Genomic DNA, 20821 nt, shown 5'->3' with positions numbered 1-20821 from the left:
AAAGAAAGATGTGAAAACAGAGAAAAGCAGAGCAATTGAGGATAAAATTTCTGCTGTGCTCTGGTCAGTGGCACTCTACTCCATCTAATTTTTGTGGGGACAGAATTTTACCTCGAGTCTTTATGTGAAATTGCTTTGATGCTTTGGACAGCTCTTCAAGCATATTTTCCACTAATTTTAAATAAATTTGTTGAGTCTAATCTACAAAAGTACTGAATCACAAAGCAATGAAAACAACTGAAATACAATTTTGTCATTAATGGATCTCTCCTATATTGTTCCAATTCCAAGAAAATATTCGTGAAGTTATAAGGCATTCTGATTTTGGGAAAGTCCACAGATATCAAGGAAAGGACAACTACTACAGAAAACTGCTACACAATTATGACCAAAAATGGGTTAAATTAAATGGCTGTTTCTGGTTATAACTGTGAAATTATATATTTTAATATGACTGAAATGATACTAAGCACCATAACGTATTAAAATAACTGACACATTTAACTTTCTATTTTAGTCGCTGCTTCTGCAAAAGAAACTTGAAGAACATCTGTAAGTAATAAAGCTTTCCATATTTTGCTTGCCATATGAAATGATCTGCTTTCCATAAGCTTAGCAGGTGCTTAGCCATTAACAGCATTGGGAAGGCAGTAGTGCATTTGGAAGATACATAAAGAAGAGACATGCAGATAGCACAGGAATATGTAGAGAATCCGTTACCGAGGCATTATTTTCATTTCTTATGGAAAGTCTTTGCCAAATTAAAAGGAGTTATGAAAGAGCCACCATTTTCTGGTGGTTAGAAAACAATTTAAAATTATGTAAAGCTTAAGTTAAGAGTGTGATCTTTCTGTTACGCTATTTCTGCACTGCTCTTAATTTTACACTTTTTTTAAACTGCAAGTTTTACTTAAAGAATTGTTCACTTGTTAACTGCCTTACTAGAAAGTATAGTCTCTATAACTTTGGGGGGGCGTAAGCCATTCTTCCCAAATCTTATCACAGCTATTGATATTATACACTTCAAGCATGCTTTGTACAATTTATTGTAAATTCTAAAGTAAGTATATAATTCCGGGCTGAGAATGAAGCTGTCTGGTTTTATAACTCTGCATATATGGTAATGTTTTTTAGCATATTTTATAAACATTCCCATAGACATTGACCCACTTGCCATTTGTCCTCATACCTCACAGCCAAGTCAACTATACTCCCAGAAATATGCCATACTCTGAGGGTTTGGGGTTTTTTTATCACTTAATGTTCATTCCAGAGGATAAGAGTATTGAAAAAATAATATGTGTTTTTATGGTTTGTAACAGTGAGAAGCTCCATGAAGCTAACAATGAGCTACAGAAGAAACGAGCTATTATTGAGGATTTGGAACCAAGATGTAATAAAAGTTGTGAGTTTTCTGATATGCACTCCATTTCTTTTAACTGTAAAATGTTTTGCATGCAGGGAATGACCTTTAATTAATATTTCATTTAATATCTATAAAAGCTGTAAGAAAAACAAAACGTATGTTTCAAGTGGTAATGGTATGTGTGGTGTTAATTACTCTGAAAGCTATAATGACCAAAAACACGCTACTAATTCTTGAGATGTAAGAGATTACATTTTAGAGCCGTGGCAAAGAATGATAGAATCATAGAAGCGTTTAGGTTCGAAAAGACCTTTAAGATCATAAAGTCTAGCCGTTAACCTAGCACTGCCAAGTCCACCAATAAACCATGTCCCTAAGTGCCACATTGTCATGGTTTAAGCCCAGCCAGTAACAAAGGATCACGCAACCGCTCGCTCACTCCTCCCGCCCCCCTCCGGTGGGATGGGGAGGGGAATCAAAAAGGAGAAAAGAAAAACAAAAACGGAACCTCGAGGGTTGAGATAAGGACAGTTTACTGGGAAAACACAAAAAGAGAAGTTACAACAACAACAATGGTACTAATAAAAGAATATACAAAACGAGTGATGCACAGTGCAACTGCTCACCACCCGGAACCCGACACTCCGCCACTTCCCCCACCGAAAATCCAAGAGCACCCCCTAGCCCACTCCCCATTTATATACTGAGCATGATGTCACATGGTATGGAATAGCTCCTTGGCTAGTTCAGGTCAGCTGTCCTGGCTGTGCCCCCTCCCAGCTTCCTCTGAAAATTAACTCTATCCCAAATCAATCCAGGACATTATCCACCCCTTATTCTATACCATCTACATCATGCCCAGATCCTACATTTTCCAATTATTCACCACCACTTTCCTTGTCTTATATACATATATATATATGTATATGGACACCCCACACACACACAAATAGCATTCTCTTATTCTATGGGCCATCCCTCTAATGTGTCCATCAATTTTATTTAGTCCATGACTTTGGGGCTCCATCTGTTGTAACAGTCCTTCAGGATAGGAGAGATGGTGTGAGGTGTTGGATTGTTGCATGCTGCCTCTGGAGCTTGTGGCTGGTACATTTGGTGCAACCCATGCCCTTGGTCTGCAGGTCGAAGATGTTGATCTTGAGGAAATCGCTGGGCACCAGTTCAAGTTCTATCACTGTTGCACTTGGCTCGGTTTCAAAGTCCATCCTTCAGTCATTTGGGTAATTCTTACAGTAATACCCTTGATATGGCATATAGCCACTATAGATGTAATGACATACAGTGGCAGGCTATTTAGCGATTAACATCATACAGCCCAATTCACTGGCTATTCTCTCCCAAAATCAAATCTCCTTGACGTAGACATAGAACTTCCCCCTCCTTCCGCATCACACACCAAGTGCACCCCGGTCCTTGAGCAAAAGCAATCCCACGAATGGGTTTGTCTCTGCTCGAGACAGGACTAACCCAGACTGTCTTTCCTAACATACTCTTCATGCACACTACAGGGACTTTATCTCCTTTTACAGTATGTGGAAGTCTTGGCTGGGCGGGGCCAGCCCAATTGGCAGATCCTCTAGTATTAACTAACCAGGCGTCTTTTGCTAAATGTGTATCCCAATGTTTGAAAGTTCCCCCCTGCATTGCTCTCAATGTAGTTTTCAGCAGTCCATTGTATCTTTTGCTTTTTCCGGAGGCCGGTGCGTGATAGGGGATGTGATATACCCACTCAATACCATGCTCTTTGGCCCAGGTGTCTATGAGGTTGTTTCAGAAATGAGTCCCATTGTCTGACTCAATTCTTTCTGGGGTACCGTGTCGCCATAAAACTTGTTCTTCAAGGCGCAGGATAGTGTTCTGGGCAGTGGCGTGGGACACAGGATATGTTTCCAGCCATCCAGTGGTTGCTTCCACCATTGTAAGCACATGGCGCTTGCCTTGGCGGGTTCGTGGGAGTGTGATATAGTCAGTCTGGAAGGCTTCCCCATATTTCTATTTCAGCCATCACCCTCCATACCACAGGGGTTTTAGCCGCTTGGCTTGCTTAATTGCAGCACGTGTTTCACATTCATGAATAAACTGCGCGACAATGTCCATGGTCAAATCCACCCCTCGATCACGAGCCCATCTATATTTGCATCTCTTCCTTGATGACCTGAGGTATCATGGGCCCACCGAGCTATAAATAGCTCTCCCTTATTTTGCCACTCCAGATCCACCTGAGCCACTTCAATCTTGGCAGCCTGATCTGCCTGCTGGTTGTTTTGATGTTCTTCAGTGGCCTGACTCTTGGGTACATGAGCATCTACATGATGTACTTTTACAACCAGATTCTCTAGCCAAACAGCAATATCTTGCCACAGTGCAGCAGCCCAAATGGGTTTACCTCTGCGCTGCCAGTTGCTCTGCTTCCATTGCTGTAACCACCCCCACAGGGCATTTGCCACCATCCATGAGTCGGTATAGAGATAGAGCACTGGCCACTTCTCTCTTTCAGCAATGTCTAACGCTAGCTGGATGGCTTTCACCTCTGCAAACTGGCTCGATTCACCTTCTCCTTCAGCAGTTTCTGCGACTTGTCGTTTAGGACTCCATACAGCAGCCTTCCACCTCCGATGCTTTCCCACAATGCAACAGGACCCATCAATGAACAGAGCATATTGCCTCTCATTTTCTGGCAGTTTATTATGCAGTGGGGCCTCTTCAGCACGCGTCACCTCCTCTTCTGGCGACATTCCAAAATCTTTGCCTTCTGGCCAGTCCATGATCACTTCCAAAATTCCTGGGCGATCGGGGTTTCTTATGCGAGCCCGTTGTGTGATCAGTGCAATCCACTTACTCCACGTGGCATCAGTTGCATGATGTGTAGAGGAGACCCTCCCTTTGAACATCCAGCCCAGCACTGGCAGTCGGGGTGCTAAGAGGAGCTGTGTTTCAGTACCAACCACTTCTGAGGCAGCTCAAACTCCTTCATATGCTGCCAATATCTCTTTTTCAGTTGGAGTATAGCGAGCCTCGGATCCTCGATATCCTCGACTCCAAAACCCCAGGGGTCGGCCTCGGGTCTCCCCGGGTGCTTTCTGCCAGAGGCTCCAGGTAGGGCCATATTCCCCGGCTGCAGTATAGAGCACATTTTTAACATCTTGTCCTGCCCGGACTGTTCCAAGGGCTACTGCATGAACAATCTCCCGCTTAATTTGTTCAAAGGCTTGTTGTTGTTCAGGGCCCCATTTAAAATCATTCTTCTTCCGGGTCACTTGATAGAGAGGGCTTACAATTTGACTGTAATTTGGAATATGCAGTCTCCAAAAGCCCACAACACCTAAGAAAGCCTGTGTTTTCTTTTTATTAGTCGGTGGGGACATAGCTGCTATTTTGTTGATCACGTCCATGGGGATCTGACGATGCCCATCTTGCTTTTTTATTCCTAAAAACTGGATCTCCTGTGCAGGTCCCTTGGCCTTACTTTCTTTTATGGCAAAACCAGCCTTCAAAAGGATTTGTATTATTTTCTTCCCTTTCTCAAAAACTTCTTCTGCTATGTTGCCCCATACAATGATGTCATCAATGTATTGCAGGTGTTCTGGAGCTTCACCTTTTTCCAGTGCAGCCTGGATCAGTCCATGGCAAATGGTGGGGCTGTGTTTCCACCCCTGGGGCAGTCGATTCCAGGTGTACTGGACAACCCTCCAAGTGAAAGCAAACTGTGGCCTGCACTCCGCTGCCAAAGGAATGGAGAAAAAAGCATTAGTGATGTCAGTTGTGGCATACGACTTAGCTGCCTTTGATTCCAGTTCGTATTGAAGTTCTAACATATCCGGCACAGCAGCACTCAGCGGTGGCGTAACTTCATTCAGGCCACGATAGTCTACTGTTAGTCTCCACTCCCCATTAGATTTCCGCACGGGCCATATGGGACTATTAAAGGGTGAGTGAGTCTTGCTGATCACTCCTTGGATCTCCAATCGGCAAATCAGCTTATGGATGGGAATCAGGGAGTCTCGGTTGGTGCGATATTGCCGCCGGTGCACCATTGTGGCAGCAATTGGCACTTGATGTTCTTCAACCTCAGGAACCCCACAATCGAAGGGTCCTCAGAGAGGCTGGGCAAGGCAGACAGCTGTTCAATTTCCTCTGTCTCCAATGCAGCTATACCAAAGGACCAACAGTACCCCTTTGGGTCCTTGAAATACCCCCTCCTGAGATAGTGTATGCCAAGGATGCACGGGGCCTCTGGGCCAGTCACAATGGGGTGTTTATGCCACTCATTCCCGGTTAGACTCACTTCAGCTTCCAATACAGTTAACTCCTGGGATCCCCCTGTCACACCAGAGATACAGATGGATTCTGCCCCTTTAAAACTTGATGGCATTAGGGTACATTGTGTACCAGTGTCTACTAGAGCTTTATATTCCTGTGGGTCTGATGTGCCAGGCCATCGAATCCACACTGTCCAGTAGACCCAGTTGTCCCTTTCCTCCACCTGGGTGTAGACAGGGCCCCTCTAATCCTGGTCAGAGTATCCGTTACTCACTTTTCACAAACGTGAATCAGAAGTCCCTTCAAAAGGATCAGAAATGAGATCAGCCCTTCTACTCTGTCTGGGGAACTGCTCACAGGAAACTGGAGCAGCATTTTTCCCTGAGGAATCCTCTTTCCTGATTGCTTTTTCTCGCAACTCCCGTACCCGTGCATCCAGGACTGAGGTAGGTTCTCCATCCCACTTCCTCATGTCCTCTCCATGGTCACGCAGGTAAAACCACAGGTTAGCCCATCGTGTGTACTTTCTATCTCCTCTCTCTTGGGCAGAGGAATGCTTACTCCTAATAGCTGCAATGCGGGCCTGTACAGGTGGGGAGAAGGACATATCCACTTTGAATTCCTGGAACCCCCGGGACAATTCCTCTACAGCCGAGACACAGGCCCGTAGGGAGGAAGAGAGACTTCCTTCATATTGCCAGAGTTGGACAGCCAGTTCATCCACTGTTTGTCCATGGCCTTCTTTCCAGGACATTACTGCCAATGAGTTGGCATAGGTTGGTGGTGCACTTCGTAGAAACTTCCGCCACATGGGTTGTGTGCATTGGACTTCATCTGGGTCTATGGGTGACTGCGCATTTTCTGGATCATTATAAATCACCTCCAGCACGGCTAATTCCCTCAGGTACTGGATACCTCCCTCCATGGTGGTCCACTTGCCTTGGTGACATGTAAGATTGTATTGGCTTTGTGTGGCAAGGTTTTGGTAGCGGGGGGTGGTTACAGGGGTGGCTTCTGTAAGAAGCTGCTGGAAGCTTCCCTTGTGTTCGAGAGAGAGCCAATACCAGCCAGCTCTAAGATGGACCCGCCGCCGGCCAAGGCTGAGGCAATCAGCGATAGTGGTAACGCCTCTGTGATAACATTTTTAAGAAGGAAAAAAGTTGGGACAGAGAGAAAACGGCAGCCGGAGAGAAGAGTGAGAACATGTAAGAGAAACAGCCCTGCAGACACCAAGGTCAGTGAAGAAGGAGGGGGAGGAGATGCTCCAGGCGCCGGAGCAGAGATTCCCCTGCAGCCCGTGGTGAAGACCATGGTGAGGCAGGCTGTCCCCCTGCAGTCCATGGAGGTCCACGGTGGAGCAGATATCCACCTGCAGCCCGTGGAGGACCCCACGCCGGAGCAGGTGGGTTCCCGAAGGAGGCTGTGACCCCGTGGGAACCCTGCGCTGGAGCAGGTTCCTGGCAGGACCTGCGGATCTGTGGAGAGAGGAGCCCACGGAGCAGGTTTTCTGGCAGGACTTGTGACCCCGTGGGGGACCCACGCTGGAGCAGTGTGCTCCTGAAGGACTGCATGCCGTGGAAAGGACACATGCTGGAGCAGTTCGTGAAGAACTGCAGCCCGTGGGAAGGACCCACGTTGGAGAAGTTCATGGAGGACTGTCTCCCGTGGGAGGGACCCCACGCTGGAGCAGGGGAAAAGTGTGATGAGTCCTGCCCCTGAGGAGGATGAAGCGGCAGAAAATAACGTGTGATGAACTGACCGTAAACCCCGTTCCCTGTCCCCCTGTGCCGCTGGGGGGGGGTTGGTAGAGAAGCCGGGAGTGAAGTTGTGCCCGGGAAGAAGGGAGGGGTGGAGGGAAGGTATTCTGAGATTTGGTTTTATTTCTCATTACCCTACTCTGGTTGATTGACAATAAATTGAGTTAATTTTCCCCAAGCTGAGTCTGTTTTGCCTGTGATGGTAATTGGTGAGTGGTCTCTCCTGTCCTTATCTCGACCCACAAGCTCTTTGTTATATTTTCTCTCCCCTGTCCAGCTGAGGAGGGGGAGTGATAGAGCAGCTTTGGTGGGCACCTGGCATCCAGCCAGGGTCAACCCACCACAAACATCATCCTTGAAGGGGTATCTTTCCTTCACACCTGACAGAAGTCACCTCCAGAGGCTGAGGACTTGTGTTTTTCTCCCAATCGCCTTGTCAATGCCCCCTTCCTTAAACAGAGATCCCAGCTGCTTGGCTTCCCTACCCTCTAATTCCAAACTACTGGCCCCATTATCCCAGCATCGGAGCAGCCAGGTAACAATGTGCTCACCTGGGTGGCGGCCAAAATCTTTTCTCATGTCGCGCAACTCACTCAGGGATAGAGATCGGGACATTATTTCAGGATCCGCCTCTTCCTCCTGTTCTCGTGATGACCCTGGTTCACTTTCATCTCTCACTGAGCGAACTGATTTCTTTGTGTGTTTCTTCTTCTGTATAGGGGCGACTGATACTGGCACAGGTTGGTTCTCTGGTTTACCTGCAGTATCTGTCGCCAGGGCTGGGGTAGCCATGGTGCCTGTCGCTCTGTTTTCCCTCTCTTCCCCCTGAGGGTGCTGCCTAGTATCAAGCAGTGTTTGGTAGATACTGGCCAGGGCCCAGCACAGTGCAGTAAGTTGTGCGTCTCTGGAATAGCCACAGCATTTTCCTTTCAAATATTCTACCACTTCATGAGAGTTCTGTAGTTGTTCGGGAGTGTAGTTCCAAGCCACTGGGGGTGAGAAGTTCTCTGGATACCTGCCCATATCCTCCCACATGCCGTGCCACCCATGAATATCCAGCTTTGGGGCAGATCTCTGGGTGGTATTCTTAAAAAACTTTTTTGTAGCCCTAAATAAGACCTGAAACATATTCAGGAGACATAACACTAACAGCATGCTGGCTTGCGCATCCCAAGGATATTCAAAATTCTCAAAAGCTGTTGTAATTAGCTGGAAGGAGAGAAGGGAGGTGAACGAATGGGAGGAAGTATCCCCCCCGACTTCCCCATGGATTGGGTGCGATTACCAATAAATTCCGATAGAAGGCGCCCAAAGTATGGAAATGATATCACTGCGGCCTACAGATACCAGCTTAACCTCATGACCAGTGATGTAATCATTTCATAAGTCAACATTGCCTAGTATAGCAAAATGATAATCCCAATCCCTCTCCCAGAGGTGATAAGCGTAACCATAGGCAATACATAGAGCATATAAGAACTTACACAATGCCACCACATGAACAAATGAACCAACATTGTGACTAGCGACTATTTAACTAATATAAGAAATGCATATAACAAATTTGTTTTAACATGCTCTGGCCAGATCTGTCGTTATCTCAACCCTTCGGGCCCCACGTTGGGCGCCAAAAAGGACTGTTGTGGTTTCAGCCCAGCCGGTAACAAAGGACCACACAGCTGCTCGCTCACTCCGTGGGATGGGGAGGGGAATCAGAAAGGAGAAAAGAAAAACAAAAACGGAACCTCGAGGGTTGAGATAAGGACAGTTTACTGGGACAACACAAAAAGAGAAGTTACAACAACAACGATGGTACTAATAAAAGAATATACAAAAAAAGTGATGCACAGTGCAACTGCTCACCACCCAGAACCCGACACTCCGCCACTTCCCACACTGAGAGAGCATCTTCCCCTAGCCCGCTCCCCATTTATATACTGAGCATGATGTCACATGGTATGGAATAGCTCCTTGGCTAGTTCAGGTCAGCTGTCCTAGCTGTGCCCTCTCCCAGCTTCCTCTGAAAATTAACTGTATCCCAGCTGAACCCAGGACACACATCTACAAATCTTTTAAATACCTCCAGGGATGGTGACTCAACCACATCCCTGGGCAGCCTGTTCCAATGCTTGACAACCCTTTCAGTGAAGACATTTTTCCTAATACCCAATCTAAACCTCCCCTGGTGCAACTTGAGGCCATTTCCTCTTGTCCTATCACTAGTTACTTGATAGAAGAGACCAGCACCCACCTCACTACAACCTCCTTTCAGGTAGTTGTAGAGAGTGATAAGGTCTCCCCTGAGCCTCCTTTTCTCCAGACTAAACAGCCCCAGTTCCCTCAGCCGCTCCTCATAAGACTTGTTCTCTAGACCCTTTACCAGCTTCACTGTTCTTCTGTGTATGCACTCCAGCACCTCAATGTCTTTCCTGTAGTGAGGGGCTCAAAACTGAACACAGTACTCGAGGTGTGGTCTCACCAGTGCTGAGTACAAAGGGACAATTACTTCTCTAGTCCTGCTGGCCACACTATTTCTGATACAGGCCAGGATGCTACTGGCTGCCTTGGCCACCTGGGCACACTGCTGGCTCATATTCAGCCAGCTGTTGACCAACACTTCCAGGTCCTTTTCTGCTGGGCAGCTTTCCAGCTACCTAATGATTACATAATCATTAGGTAAATTTAGATCCAAGAAATTTTCATTAGTTTCCAGTTAAAACCACAGAACAATATTACGTTACAAAATTCCACATTTTAGAAAATGATAAGACAACTGAAGATGAAGTTCAGGAGCTGAGTAGTTGATGAGTATGTAATCCTTCCATACTTAACATGCCTCAGTTGTGGGGGGCAGGGCAGAAAGGGGCCTGGTTTTCTGAGTCCCTAACCTCTAAAATTTAGAGCATATTCAGACTTCTCTGATCGGCTTACTTGAATTGCAAGTTGTTTTTGAAAAACCTTGTTTCTGAAAAAGATGCAAGTAGGATGTATAGCTTGCACAAGTAGTAGTAGCTTGGTACATTCTTAAATCAACACAGGTAATTGGCTGTACAGTGAAACTGTCCTGTTGGTCTGCATCACTTCTTGAGGATGATGTGAAGAAAACATAATTGGCGTGTTTTCATGTCACAATTTTGAAGAATTTTGTTCATTACTACCTTTGGGTAGATATGAGCAAGAATCTTGCTTGTCACTTAGGACTGTTAAACTTTTGTTCATTTGACCTACAATATACCATTTTTCATATGCGTTTCTGAGGTTTTGAATTAAACTTATTGTGTCCATTGCATCAATAAGCATTTTTCATTCCTTATGTAAGCTTTTCTTAACTGAAATAAAGTCCTAGCTGTGGGTTTAATGTCTGTTTAAATGCATGTAAATAAATTTAATGTAATTATTTTATCCTCTAATCCTGACATAAAGCACTCAAAATTGAAGAATTACAAGAAGCTTTGCGGAAAAAAGATGAAGAAATGAAGCAAATGGAAGAACGATACAAAAAGTATTTGGAAAAGGCCAAAAGTGTAAGTGTCTGGGTTCCAAGTTAACAACCCTTCCCTAACAGGCTGTACCACACACTTCACTTCACTTTGTAGGACTAAAACTAAATTAAGTATCTGTACTTGTGACTACTATCTAACCAAAATCCTTTGTACTACTTCTGTACACCACTGATACAGATTTATATTAGAGTTATCCAGACAAAGCTCCTTAAGAGTCACAAGTGCCAGTGGATAACAGAGATGGTGTTAACCCCTTCCTGGTGTTGTGATAACCTGTTTCTTGGTGGAAGTTCTTCCAGGCTCATCAGTGAGTGATGCAGTTTGACTGAAGTCATGTCCATGCTAGGGCTCACATGTTTTTAAAAAGTTTTTCAGCTGTTTTCTAGGACAAGCTTAAAAACCTCAGCCTTTACTGGAATTGTTCTTGAGTGTTAGCGCTCAAATGCTGCCTCTGATAGACGCCACATAAGAATGTAGTTAGTTGTTCCTCTCATCTTTCTTACTTAGTGGCAGAAACTTCATCACACATGCACTGCCATGGATTCTTCTTGGCTGTAGCAGAACTTTCTAAGATTTGCATTATTGGTACTACAGATCCCTGAATCACAGCCTCTTTCTAGATAGAAGTAGTCCTTGAGTTCACTGTGAGGAGTGAGTTGAGGGGTAACAGATAGGTAATCCTTAGCTATAAAGAGAAGAAGGCTTCAAGGAAAGGTTTCACATGCTCTGGCCCTGTGGCAGTACAGAATGGGGGTAGGAACTGCTTCCTTGTGTCCAAGATATTGAACCTCCGAGGTCTTGCTTCCTCCTATCAACACTTTTGTTTGACAGTCGTGTTAGAGCACATTTCAGATGATGTGTGACACTTCATGATTGCTGTTTAGAGATAGTCTCCATCATCCTGGTTGACAATTTAGAGCCTCTGTCTTATTAGGGGAGAGATGTGTTTATATTATACATCAGCCTTTTAAAATTAAGCATTCTTTTGTTTGACATTTTTAAATGTCATTTTAATTTATTATATTGACATGTTTTAAGTCACTTCTATGTCTCTTAATCTGCCTTATGTGGTTATAATGCCTTGATGCCTTTTCCAACATTGAATTAAAAACAAACTGTGGTTTTCCTCTCACAGGTTATCCGCACCTTAGATCCTAAACAAAACCAGGGTGCAGCTCCTGAGATTCAGGCACTGAAAAATCAGTTGCAGGAACGTGACAGAATGTTCCATTCATTAGAGGTAATTATCTCCATGTTTTCCAGTAAATCTTTTATGTTTCCTCATTTTGGGGTATAGACTGTGCTTCTCTAATATTTACTGTTCTCTGCGGTTAAACAATTTTAAATATATGGGGTTTGTTTTGTTTTAGAAAGAATATGAAAAAACAAAGAGTCAAAGAGAAATGGAAGAGAAGTTTATTGTTAGTGCCTGGTATAATATGGTAAGAATCTCCAAAGTTAAAAATGATAAAAAGGTTAATCTTAGTTGTTTCTGTGGTGTTTATCAAGGTCTTCATTTATTTATAATATTTTTGTGTGTAAAGTATTTTCAAATATATATGCAGATGAAAGCATTCTCTTTTAGTTATCATTATATAACAGTTAACCCCTAGTGGAAAACAATAAACTTGTAAAAGGCTTGACAGAGTTCATACTGAAAAACAGCAAAGTAAGCCTCAGTTCAGAATATGGAAACCAAGGCGGTTGTTATTTTCAAGTTTCAAAACCTGAAGCATCACTTTGGGGCGGGGGGGAAAGGAAGCCTCAGTTTTCTATTTTGTAATTTCAGACCTTTAGTTATACTGTCTTCTAATACTCAAATTAATTCTCGTCTTTGCCCCCTCCCCAATCTTCTGCTTGTTTCTATTTCATTAGGGTGACAATGCAGGTAGTTTTGTGCACACCTGATACTCTTCTTGTGGCATTTACCAAGCTATACATATTTGGTTCTTTCATTCTGTTTACTACATATGAAAATGGGTGAGTGCAGGGTCAAGCCTCACTTACACTAATCAAAACATAAGGGAATTGTATATCAATCACACAGTGTTGGACCTTTTTGCAGGGAATTGTTCACCTTCAGCAAATGTGTTCAAGACTTACCTTTGATAGGGTGTGGCTGCTTTGAAACTGATAGGAGTCCCTGACCCCCCTGTAACATGCATCTGTTTCATCATAGAGGTTAAATCATTTCACTCTGCCTTCCCTTAGAAGAGTTTCCTTCTTGCTGTTTTATGTTCCTGCTATGTTCATGAGTAGAAGACTAAAATGGTGTTTAAACGGAGCATTTGAATCTTTTTAGTATTGAAGGCAGTTTCAGGTGATCTGGTGCCCTTTTCCGACTACATAATGTTGGTCCCACTGGTAAGCAGAAGACAAGGCTGAGAGATATAGTTCAGTAGCCTGACTCTCATGTGGATGAAGATGATTAGTGATAGCTTCACCTGCTTCTTCCTTTTAGTTAGTCTCTGATTTTATCCACAGCCTACCATAGTTTCTATCATCTCATACTGTTCAGGGTCTTCCAGTCAATATGCGATTTTCTTCTTTTCCCTGCCATTCAGAAGTGGGAATATTTCATAGCTCCTAGCTTCTGCTAAAGACACAGATTGTCTCAAAAACAGAGAATCACAGAATAGCTAAGGTTGGAAAGGCCTTTGGAGATCATCTGGTCCAACCCCCCTGCTCAAGCAGGGCCACCTAGAGACGGTTGCCCAGGGCCATGTCCAGACAGGTTTTGAATCTTTCCAAGGATGGAGGCTCCACAACCTCTCTGGGCAAACTGTTCCAGCCTTCAACCACCCTCACAGTCAAAAAGAGTTTTCTTATGTTCAGAGGGAGCCTCCTGTGTTTCCGTTTGTGCCCATTGCCTCTTGTCCTCTCACTGGGCACCAATGAAAAGAGCCTGGCTCCCTCTTCTATGGACCCTCCCTTCAGCTATTTGTACACATTGATGAGATTCCCCCCAAGCCTTCTCTTCTCCAGGCTAAACAATCCCAGCTCTCTCAGCCTCTCCTTGTATGAAAGATGCTCCTGTCCCTTAATCATCTTTGTGGCCCCTTTCTGGACTCTCTCCAGCATATTCATGTCTCTCTTTTATTGGGAAGCCCAGAACTAGACACGGGACTCCAGGTGGGGTCTCACCAGTGCTGAGTAGAGGGGAAGGATCATCTCCCTCAACCTGCTGGCAACACTCTTCCTTATGCAACCCAGGATGCTGTTGGTGTTCTTTAGCACAAGGATGCATTGCTGGCTCATGTTCAACTTGGTATCCACCAGCATCAAAATATGCTCCCACCACTTCTATTAAGTTAGTACTTTCACAGAAGGTGAATATAATTGAGAAGTACTCTTCTAGCTCAACTTCCAGGGGGGGTGGGGGGTGGCTTTCCAAAAGGTATGTCGTAGCACCATGTGTTCATGTGTGGAAATGCATGTTCAAGACCTGGCACATTGGGAATCCTTTTTCTCAAGAATTACTGCAAACTTGCATGAGGATAAAAAGTGAACTCATTGAAAAGGATCAGGAAGAATGTCTTAACCCCATTCTTGAAAATATAATGCTTGAAATTCAAACCAGGTTCTCTCGTATTTGTGAAGAAGAAATAATAAATTGTAAATTAGTTGTTCATCGTTATTTATTGGTATTCACTGATAAGTTTCTCTTTATAGGGAATGACTCTGCATAAAAAAGCAGCAGAAGACAGACTGGCTAGTACAGGCTCAGGACAGTCCTTCCTAGCTAGGCAAAGGCAAGCCACAAGCACAAGGAGATCTTACCCTGGTTATGTCCAGCCAGCAACAGCAAGGTAAAGAAGCCTTGCCTTTAGAAAGAAAATTGCCTTGTGATCCAGGCCACTTCTGTTGCACATGACATTTCTGGAAACTCAACCAGTATCCTATCTCTTTGTCCCTTGTAACCACTGTTATTTCTCAGTTCAAAAAGGGGTTTTATCATGGTTTCTCATTGTTCTAATGTATTTTGTTCATGTTTTTTGGAGTCTCTGTCACTTGCTCTCTGCCTTTTTGATTGTGCAAAAGTTTTGAAAAAAAAACTAGAAAAATGTTGTATAATAATGGAATCTTTAAAATTTCTATGAAGCCTTATATCTCATATGAAAAGCCTGACATAGGCTGTATAGCAAACAAATTTGTCACAGTTGATATATTTGTGTCTACATGTATTATTATCCTATGTTATTGTGAAATGTATTTCCAGCCAAAAAACTTAATATTGGCAATGAGATTAGCCTAGCCTCATCCTTTGCTATCTCTTTTAGGATGTTTATAAGTTAGAAAAAGCAGAAAGCAAACAACCCCCCCCCAACAAAACCCTAAAACAAACAAACAAAAAAAAACCCTAACCCCCCCACCCATCTTCGCCTACATACAGAGGTTGCTCCTATTCTTGATGCTTGGCATTTAGTAAGGAAGTGGAATTTTTGCAGGCTTTCTTTTATTCTTCCCTAAAAATGGTTCCTATCTGCTTTTGTTTATCAGCTGCTGTTATGTTTGCTGACAGGTGAATGTTTTCAAATGGTTTGTTCCACTCATGTTGAAGTTTGCATATGTGTGTGTGTATGAACATATAAATAAATAAATATATAAGAAAATTCAAAAATATTCAAAATGCTTTAATATGCTATAGCATCATTCATTTAAAAGAAGGCATTTATTTTAAACATTTTGTAATTATGGACTAACAGTACATAATGGATCAATCCATCAAGGTCCAAATATGTAGTGTGGAGGTTAATATAGTCAAATTGTTATCCCCTACTAAAAGATCTATTTTTAACATATTAATTCAGAGGATGATTATATCAGTTGCCTGGTACTAGCAATGGTACTAGCTTCTTGAGGCAAGTTTCTTTGTTGCTAGCTGTGGAAAATTGACTGTTGTTTATTGTACTAACTTAAATGTGTAACTGTCTAATAATGTCTCACCCTTGTAGCACCTTTTTGTTGGTCAGTGGAATGGATGAGGGTGCCTATTATTAATTTAGGCCCTGGTCCTATAAGTTCTGAGCATCCCCTGAATAATTCTTAAGTCCCCCTATCATTTATTTCAAGTAATTGATGGTGCTGGACACAAAGCACATCTGATCATTGGTTGTAATACATTTGCTCTGTTCAGGGGAGAGTTTCATACGCATGCATTTTGTGGCAATTTCATCTTAAAGAACTTTTTATTTAATCTGTTTTGCTCCTAAATATGCATAGTCTAGTTTATAAATTTATCTTTTTTACATTATTTTAATACTTTCTCCAGTGAAAGCTCTTACTTCTTTTGATATATCCCTTCAGATAAAACACACAGTAGCTTTTACTTTAACCATCCCACGATATATTTTAATCTACACATACCATGGAAAAGGCAAAGGATCATTTAAAACCAGCATGCTTGAATTAAAGGATAGGTATAGATGAGTGGCATTTATAGAAACTGTTTTAAAGCATCAGCTGTTTGTATAAAATCCAGGCTAAAAACCTGCATTCAATATGTGTTTGAATAACTTTTACCCTTTTTCATTTGCTTTTTTTTTCCAGCAATGCAAACAACATCTTCTGAAGTCTAATCACTGATGTATATGTTTGTCTACCACAACTGATCTTTGTGCAAAGGAGCAAATATAATCATTTTTCTGAGTGAATTTAACATTCTTGATTGACAACATAGCATTTATATATCATCCAAAGGAAAAAAAAACCCAAGAATATTTAAAACTATCTTTTTACTTTTGGCTGGCTGGCTCTTCTTATCTGTTACCAAACTGCCAAAATCGATTTGTGAAAGAAAGGGATACCAAGACTTTAATAGGAGGTTTTTATCTCCTTGATTTGTCTACTAATTCAGTTTACTATTGCTATTAATTTGATGTGTGTCTAAAGGAAACTCAAATACAGTCTCCACACTAGAATAAAACCACTTGCTCTTCTTATTTTATAATTTGTGTTACCATTTTGCTAAGGCTTCAGTCACAAAGGCTCTTATGCAAGTTATACACTGAACAAATATTCATTAGAAACCTTCCTTCTGGCTTTTACTTTTCTGTCTCTTGGGTCTCTGTTCTTTTGTCTTGTTTTGAGGAGTTTTACCCTCCTCCTTTTCCCACAAGATTAGCTACTATAGTGTTTTCCTGGGTTCTCTCCAAGAAAAAAAATCCTATTCAGCTTTGTGATACTGTATATGTAGAAGCAAAAAACAGTAATATTGAATCTCTGCTTCACTGCTGCTGATAATAATTGTCAGGTAAAACCAAATAAATATTTTGTTCTCTGAGACCTTCCAAATTTGTAGAAATTCTGTATTCCCCAGAATTTGTGTTACATTTAAACCTCTAAAAGTATGTAGGATCTTTTAGAAAATTCTCTAAATACAGTCTGGTTAGTTCCAGGAGGTCATTTATTTTATGTTTTAATAGTAACCTATAGGATTTCATTCTTTGTTCTTAAGCATTCACTCTTAATATTTGTTGCACACATCAGTTACTGTGTGTGGATGGTTCTCTTCAATGCAGGCGGTGAGCATCAGTGAACCTTCCCTGTAACATTTCTTTATTGGAAGGATTCAACTTCATTACTTTTCTGTTAAGGAATCTTGCTAGTTATGTAGCTTTGGAAATAATTTTGGTATTAGAAACAGAGTTCAGAGTGTGACTTCAAGGAGTAACCAGCTGTATGGTTTAACTACCAGTGAGTACTGTCTCTTTTTCATATCTTCAGTAATAAAAGAATATAAGCAAAAAAGCTGAAAAACAGATTTTCTCAATACAATAAATACTTATAAATTTTTGGGAGGGTGTGGTGGGTTGACCCTGGCTGGACGCCAGGTGCCCACCAAAGCCGTTCTATCACTCCCCCTCCCCAGCTGGAAAGGGGAGAGAAAAATATAACAAAGGGCTTGTGGGTCGAGATAAGGACAGGAGAGATCACTCACCAATTACCATCACAGGCAAAACAGACTCAGCTTGGGGAAAATTAACTCAATTTATTACCAATCAACCAGAGTAGGGTAATGAGAAATAAAACCAAATCTCAGAACACCTTCCCCCCATCCCTCCACAACTTCACTCCTGGTTTCTCTACTAACCCCCCCAGCGGCACAGGGGGACGGGGAATGGGGTTTACGGTCAGTTCATCACACGTTTTCTGCCGCTTCATCCTCCTCAGGGGCAGGACTCATCACACTCTTCCCCTGCTCCAGCGTGGGGTCCCTCCCACGGGAGACAGTCCTCCACGAACTTCTCCAATGTGGGTCCTTCCCACGGGCTGCAGTTCTTCACAAACTGCTCCAGCATGGGTCCTTTCCACGGCGTGCAGTCCTTCAGGAGCACACTGCTCCAGCGTGGGTCCCCCACGGGGTCACAAGTCCTGCCAGAAAACCTGCTCCGTGGGCTCCTCTCTCCACAGATCCGCAGGTCCTGCCAGGAGCCTGCTCCAGCGCGGGGTTCCCACGGGGTCACAGCCTCCTTCGGGAACCCACCTGCTCCGGCGTGGGGTCCTCCACGGGCTGCAGGTGGATATCTGCTCCACCGTGGACCTCCATGGACTGCAGGGGGACAGCCTGCCTCACCATGGTCTTCACCACGGGCTGCAGGGGAATCTCTGCTCCGGCGCCTGGAGCATCTCCTCCCCCTCCTTCTTCACTGACCTTGGTGTCTGCAGGGCTGTTTCTCTTACATGTTCTCACTCCTCTCTCCGGCTGCCGTTTTCGTCTGTCCCAACTTTTTTTTTCCCTTCTTAAAAATGTTATCACAGAGGCGTTACCACTATTGCTGATTGCCTCAGCCTTGGCCGGCGGCGGGTCCGTCTTGGAGCCGGCTGGTATTGGCTCTCTCGAACACAGGGGAAGCTTCCAGCAGCTTCTTACAGAAGCCACCCCTGTAACACCCCCCACTACCAAAACCTTGCCACACAAAGCCAATACAGAGGATTTCTTATGGGGCATCAAAACTAATTACATCAAAACTGTAATGATTAGTTATTAAATCAACATTATGTGTTGTCCTGATAAACTTAGAAAAAGAAGAGAGAAAAAAAAAGAAAGAAAAAGGAAAAAACCCCTTGAGAGAAATGGTGAATAGTTCATAAGAGCACATACTGCCATTCCTAAGTACTGTTCCTGGGATCTGGCTGGCTGAATCTTTCCCAGAGACTGGAATTAAATACCAATTAAAGCTAACAGTTAAACACGCAAATGTTTTTACTGTCCAGCAGCTGGAGCTTATTTTCTGGTCTTCAAGAATGTATGCAGTCCAGTTTGTATACTTCCATGAGGAGGTGAGGTACTATTGTATATATAATTAGGCATCATAAAAAAGAATATTAATGATCCCTGTTTTCCTGATAGCAACACTTACCACTTGTATCATGCCATATATTTTCCAAGTGCTCTATAAACTATAATAATCTAATGTAAAGGTAACATGTATCTCACAGTGCAAAGGAAAATATCAGAGCACACAGCTATAAATATTTTAAAATTAAATAAGTACGTATCAGCTCTCAGGTACTTTTACCTCCTTGGAGTTAAGCAATTGTGAATCCTTTGCAATTCTGTTGTCACCTGGAGATGGTAATAATACTTGTTCTGAAAGTTGTCTGGAGCTTTCTATTCAAGTAAGGAACACTAGCAATTTTAAATTCATTAGAGTATGAAAGAATTAATGTTGATTTTTTCTGTTACTGTTTTATGAGCATCTCAGCTTGCACATACCATAGCATTGTCAAGAAAATGCAAGAGGTTTTTGGCAATTTTAATGGTCCCTGTATTTTGATGTGTGCCGATAGCTTTTGCATTTTCTCAGTCCTCCTGTATATGATACTGTCCAATTAGCAACTTCCTGGAAGATTTTTGATAGGTTTGATTAACTCGATGTTTTCTTTGTAGATATGGTAATTATAAAATATTATCTTACCACTTGATTTTCCTTTAGTTAGTCATTCTGAAGAAGAATATCCTGAATGTGTCTTTCAAATTTTTTCCTACAAAGCAAACAATACCTGGATTTCACTCCTCTTATGGAGATTTTTTTTCCCAAAACTTTCCTTTCCTTTCCTTTCCTTTCCTTTCCTTTCCTTTCCTTTCCTTTCCTTTCCTTTCCTTTCCTTTCCTTTCCCTTTCCATTTCCCTTCCCCACGGATTGAGGGGGAAGGTTTTTTGCACTCAGTCAGATATTTAACTCTGACTTCTAGGGTTTGTGCACATGTGTCTTAGTAGCATGCGGACCCTGTATTTAGCAATAATTTTGTATTGGCAAACTTTGACACCTCCAAACCAAGCTTAGGTAATTCTTGATTAGGAAATCAAGCACTTAAGAATAAACTTTTTCAGAAACCATTCCTTAGAATGATTGTATTAGCTAAAGCTACAAATGTGACACACAGGTATTTTTTTTCTGATGTTAAAAATAAAAGTTAAAACACAACATAAACAAAATGATTGGGTAAGCAAGGAATTTGAGTGGGGATTTGAGCCAGGCAGATTGCATACAGCCAAGGTACACTTTCCCTTCCAGACCTGAGCAGTCCAGCTCTCTTCTGGACTAGAAATGATATTGCTTTCCAACTTTGTGGCTTTTGTGAGAAGGCAGAAGTGAAATTTTGCTTGCTCTTGTAAGATGGATATAGGATCCCTTCTTATAGCGAGGGACAAATCTCCCTTGCACTCAGTACATCTCCATGAGCTACATTCATGTCATCTGGGGGGGGGGTAAAGTGGAGAGGTGTAAGGTTATACATAGGATCCAGCAATATCTGGTTGCCACTCTCAAGGAATTTGAGAGCTTTCTAGCATATTTGATTGTGTTGCCTTGCACCTATGACATGTCATCCCTCTCTGGAAGTCCAGAAAAGCAGCAGGAGCTTGTGAGTGATCACTGCACACAATAAGTAAAAATAAGTGATGATTT

The 20821-nt window shown here is 42.8% G+C and overlaps 1 protein-coding gene across 11 annotated transcripts in view; it reads left to right on the top strand.

Annotated features, from left to right (window-relative positions):
- LOC121232950 (protein Hook homolog 3-like) overlaps positions 1-17701 on the top strand; it is a 152318-nt gene extending 134617 nt beyond the window's left edge. For 9 of the 11 annotated variants that reach the window (XM_041121501.1, XM_041121500.1, XM_041121494.1 and 6 more), the window contains 6 exons: positions 518-552; positions 1323-1405; positions 10828-10928; positions 12043-12147; positions 12278-12349; positions 14580-17701. In XM_041121501.1, the coding sequence (XP_040977435.1) occupies positions 518-552; positions 1323-1405; positions 10828-10928; positions 12043-12147; positions 12278-12349; positions 14580-14720 (537 nt within the window). In that variant the 3' untranslated portion in view covers positions 14721-17701. The remainder of the gene's footprint in view (positions 1-517; positions 553-1322; positions 1406-10827; positions 10929-12042; positions 12148-12277; positions 12350-14579) is intronic. The other 2 variants (XM_041121503.1, XM_041121502.1) reach the window with 1 other exon arrangement.
- The last annotated feature ends 3120 nt before the right edge of the window (positions 17702-20821 follow it).

This window comes from Aquila chrysaetos (assembly GCF_900496995.4).
Source record: "Aquila chrysaetos chrysaetos chromosome W unlocalized genomic scaffold, bAquChr1.4 W_unloc_2, whole genome shotgun sequence".
NCBI classification, from domain to species: Eukaryota; Metazoa; Chordata; class Aves; order Accipitriformes; family Accipitridae; genus Aquila; species Aquila chrysaetos.
This window is presented reverse-complemented; position numbering and strand designations above follow the sequence as displayed.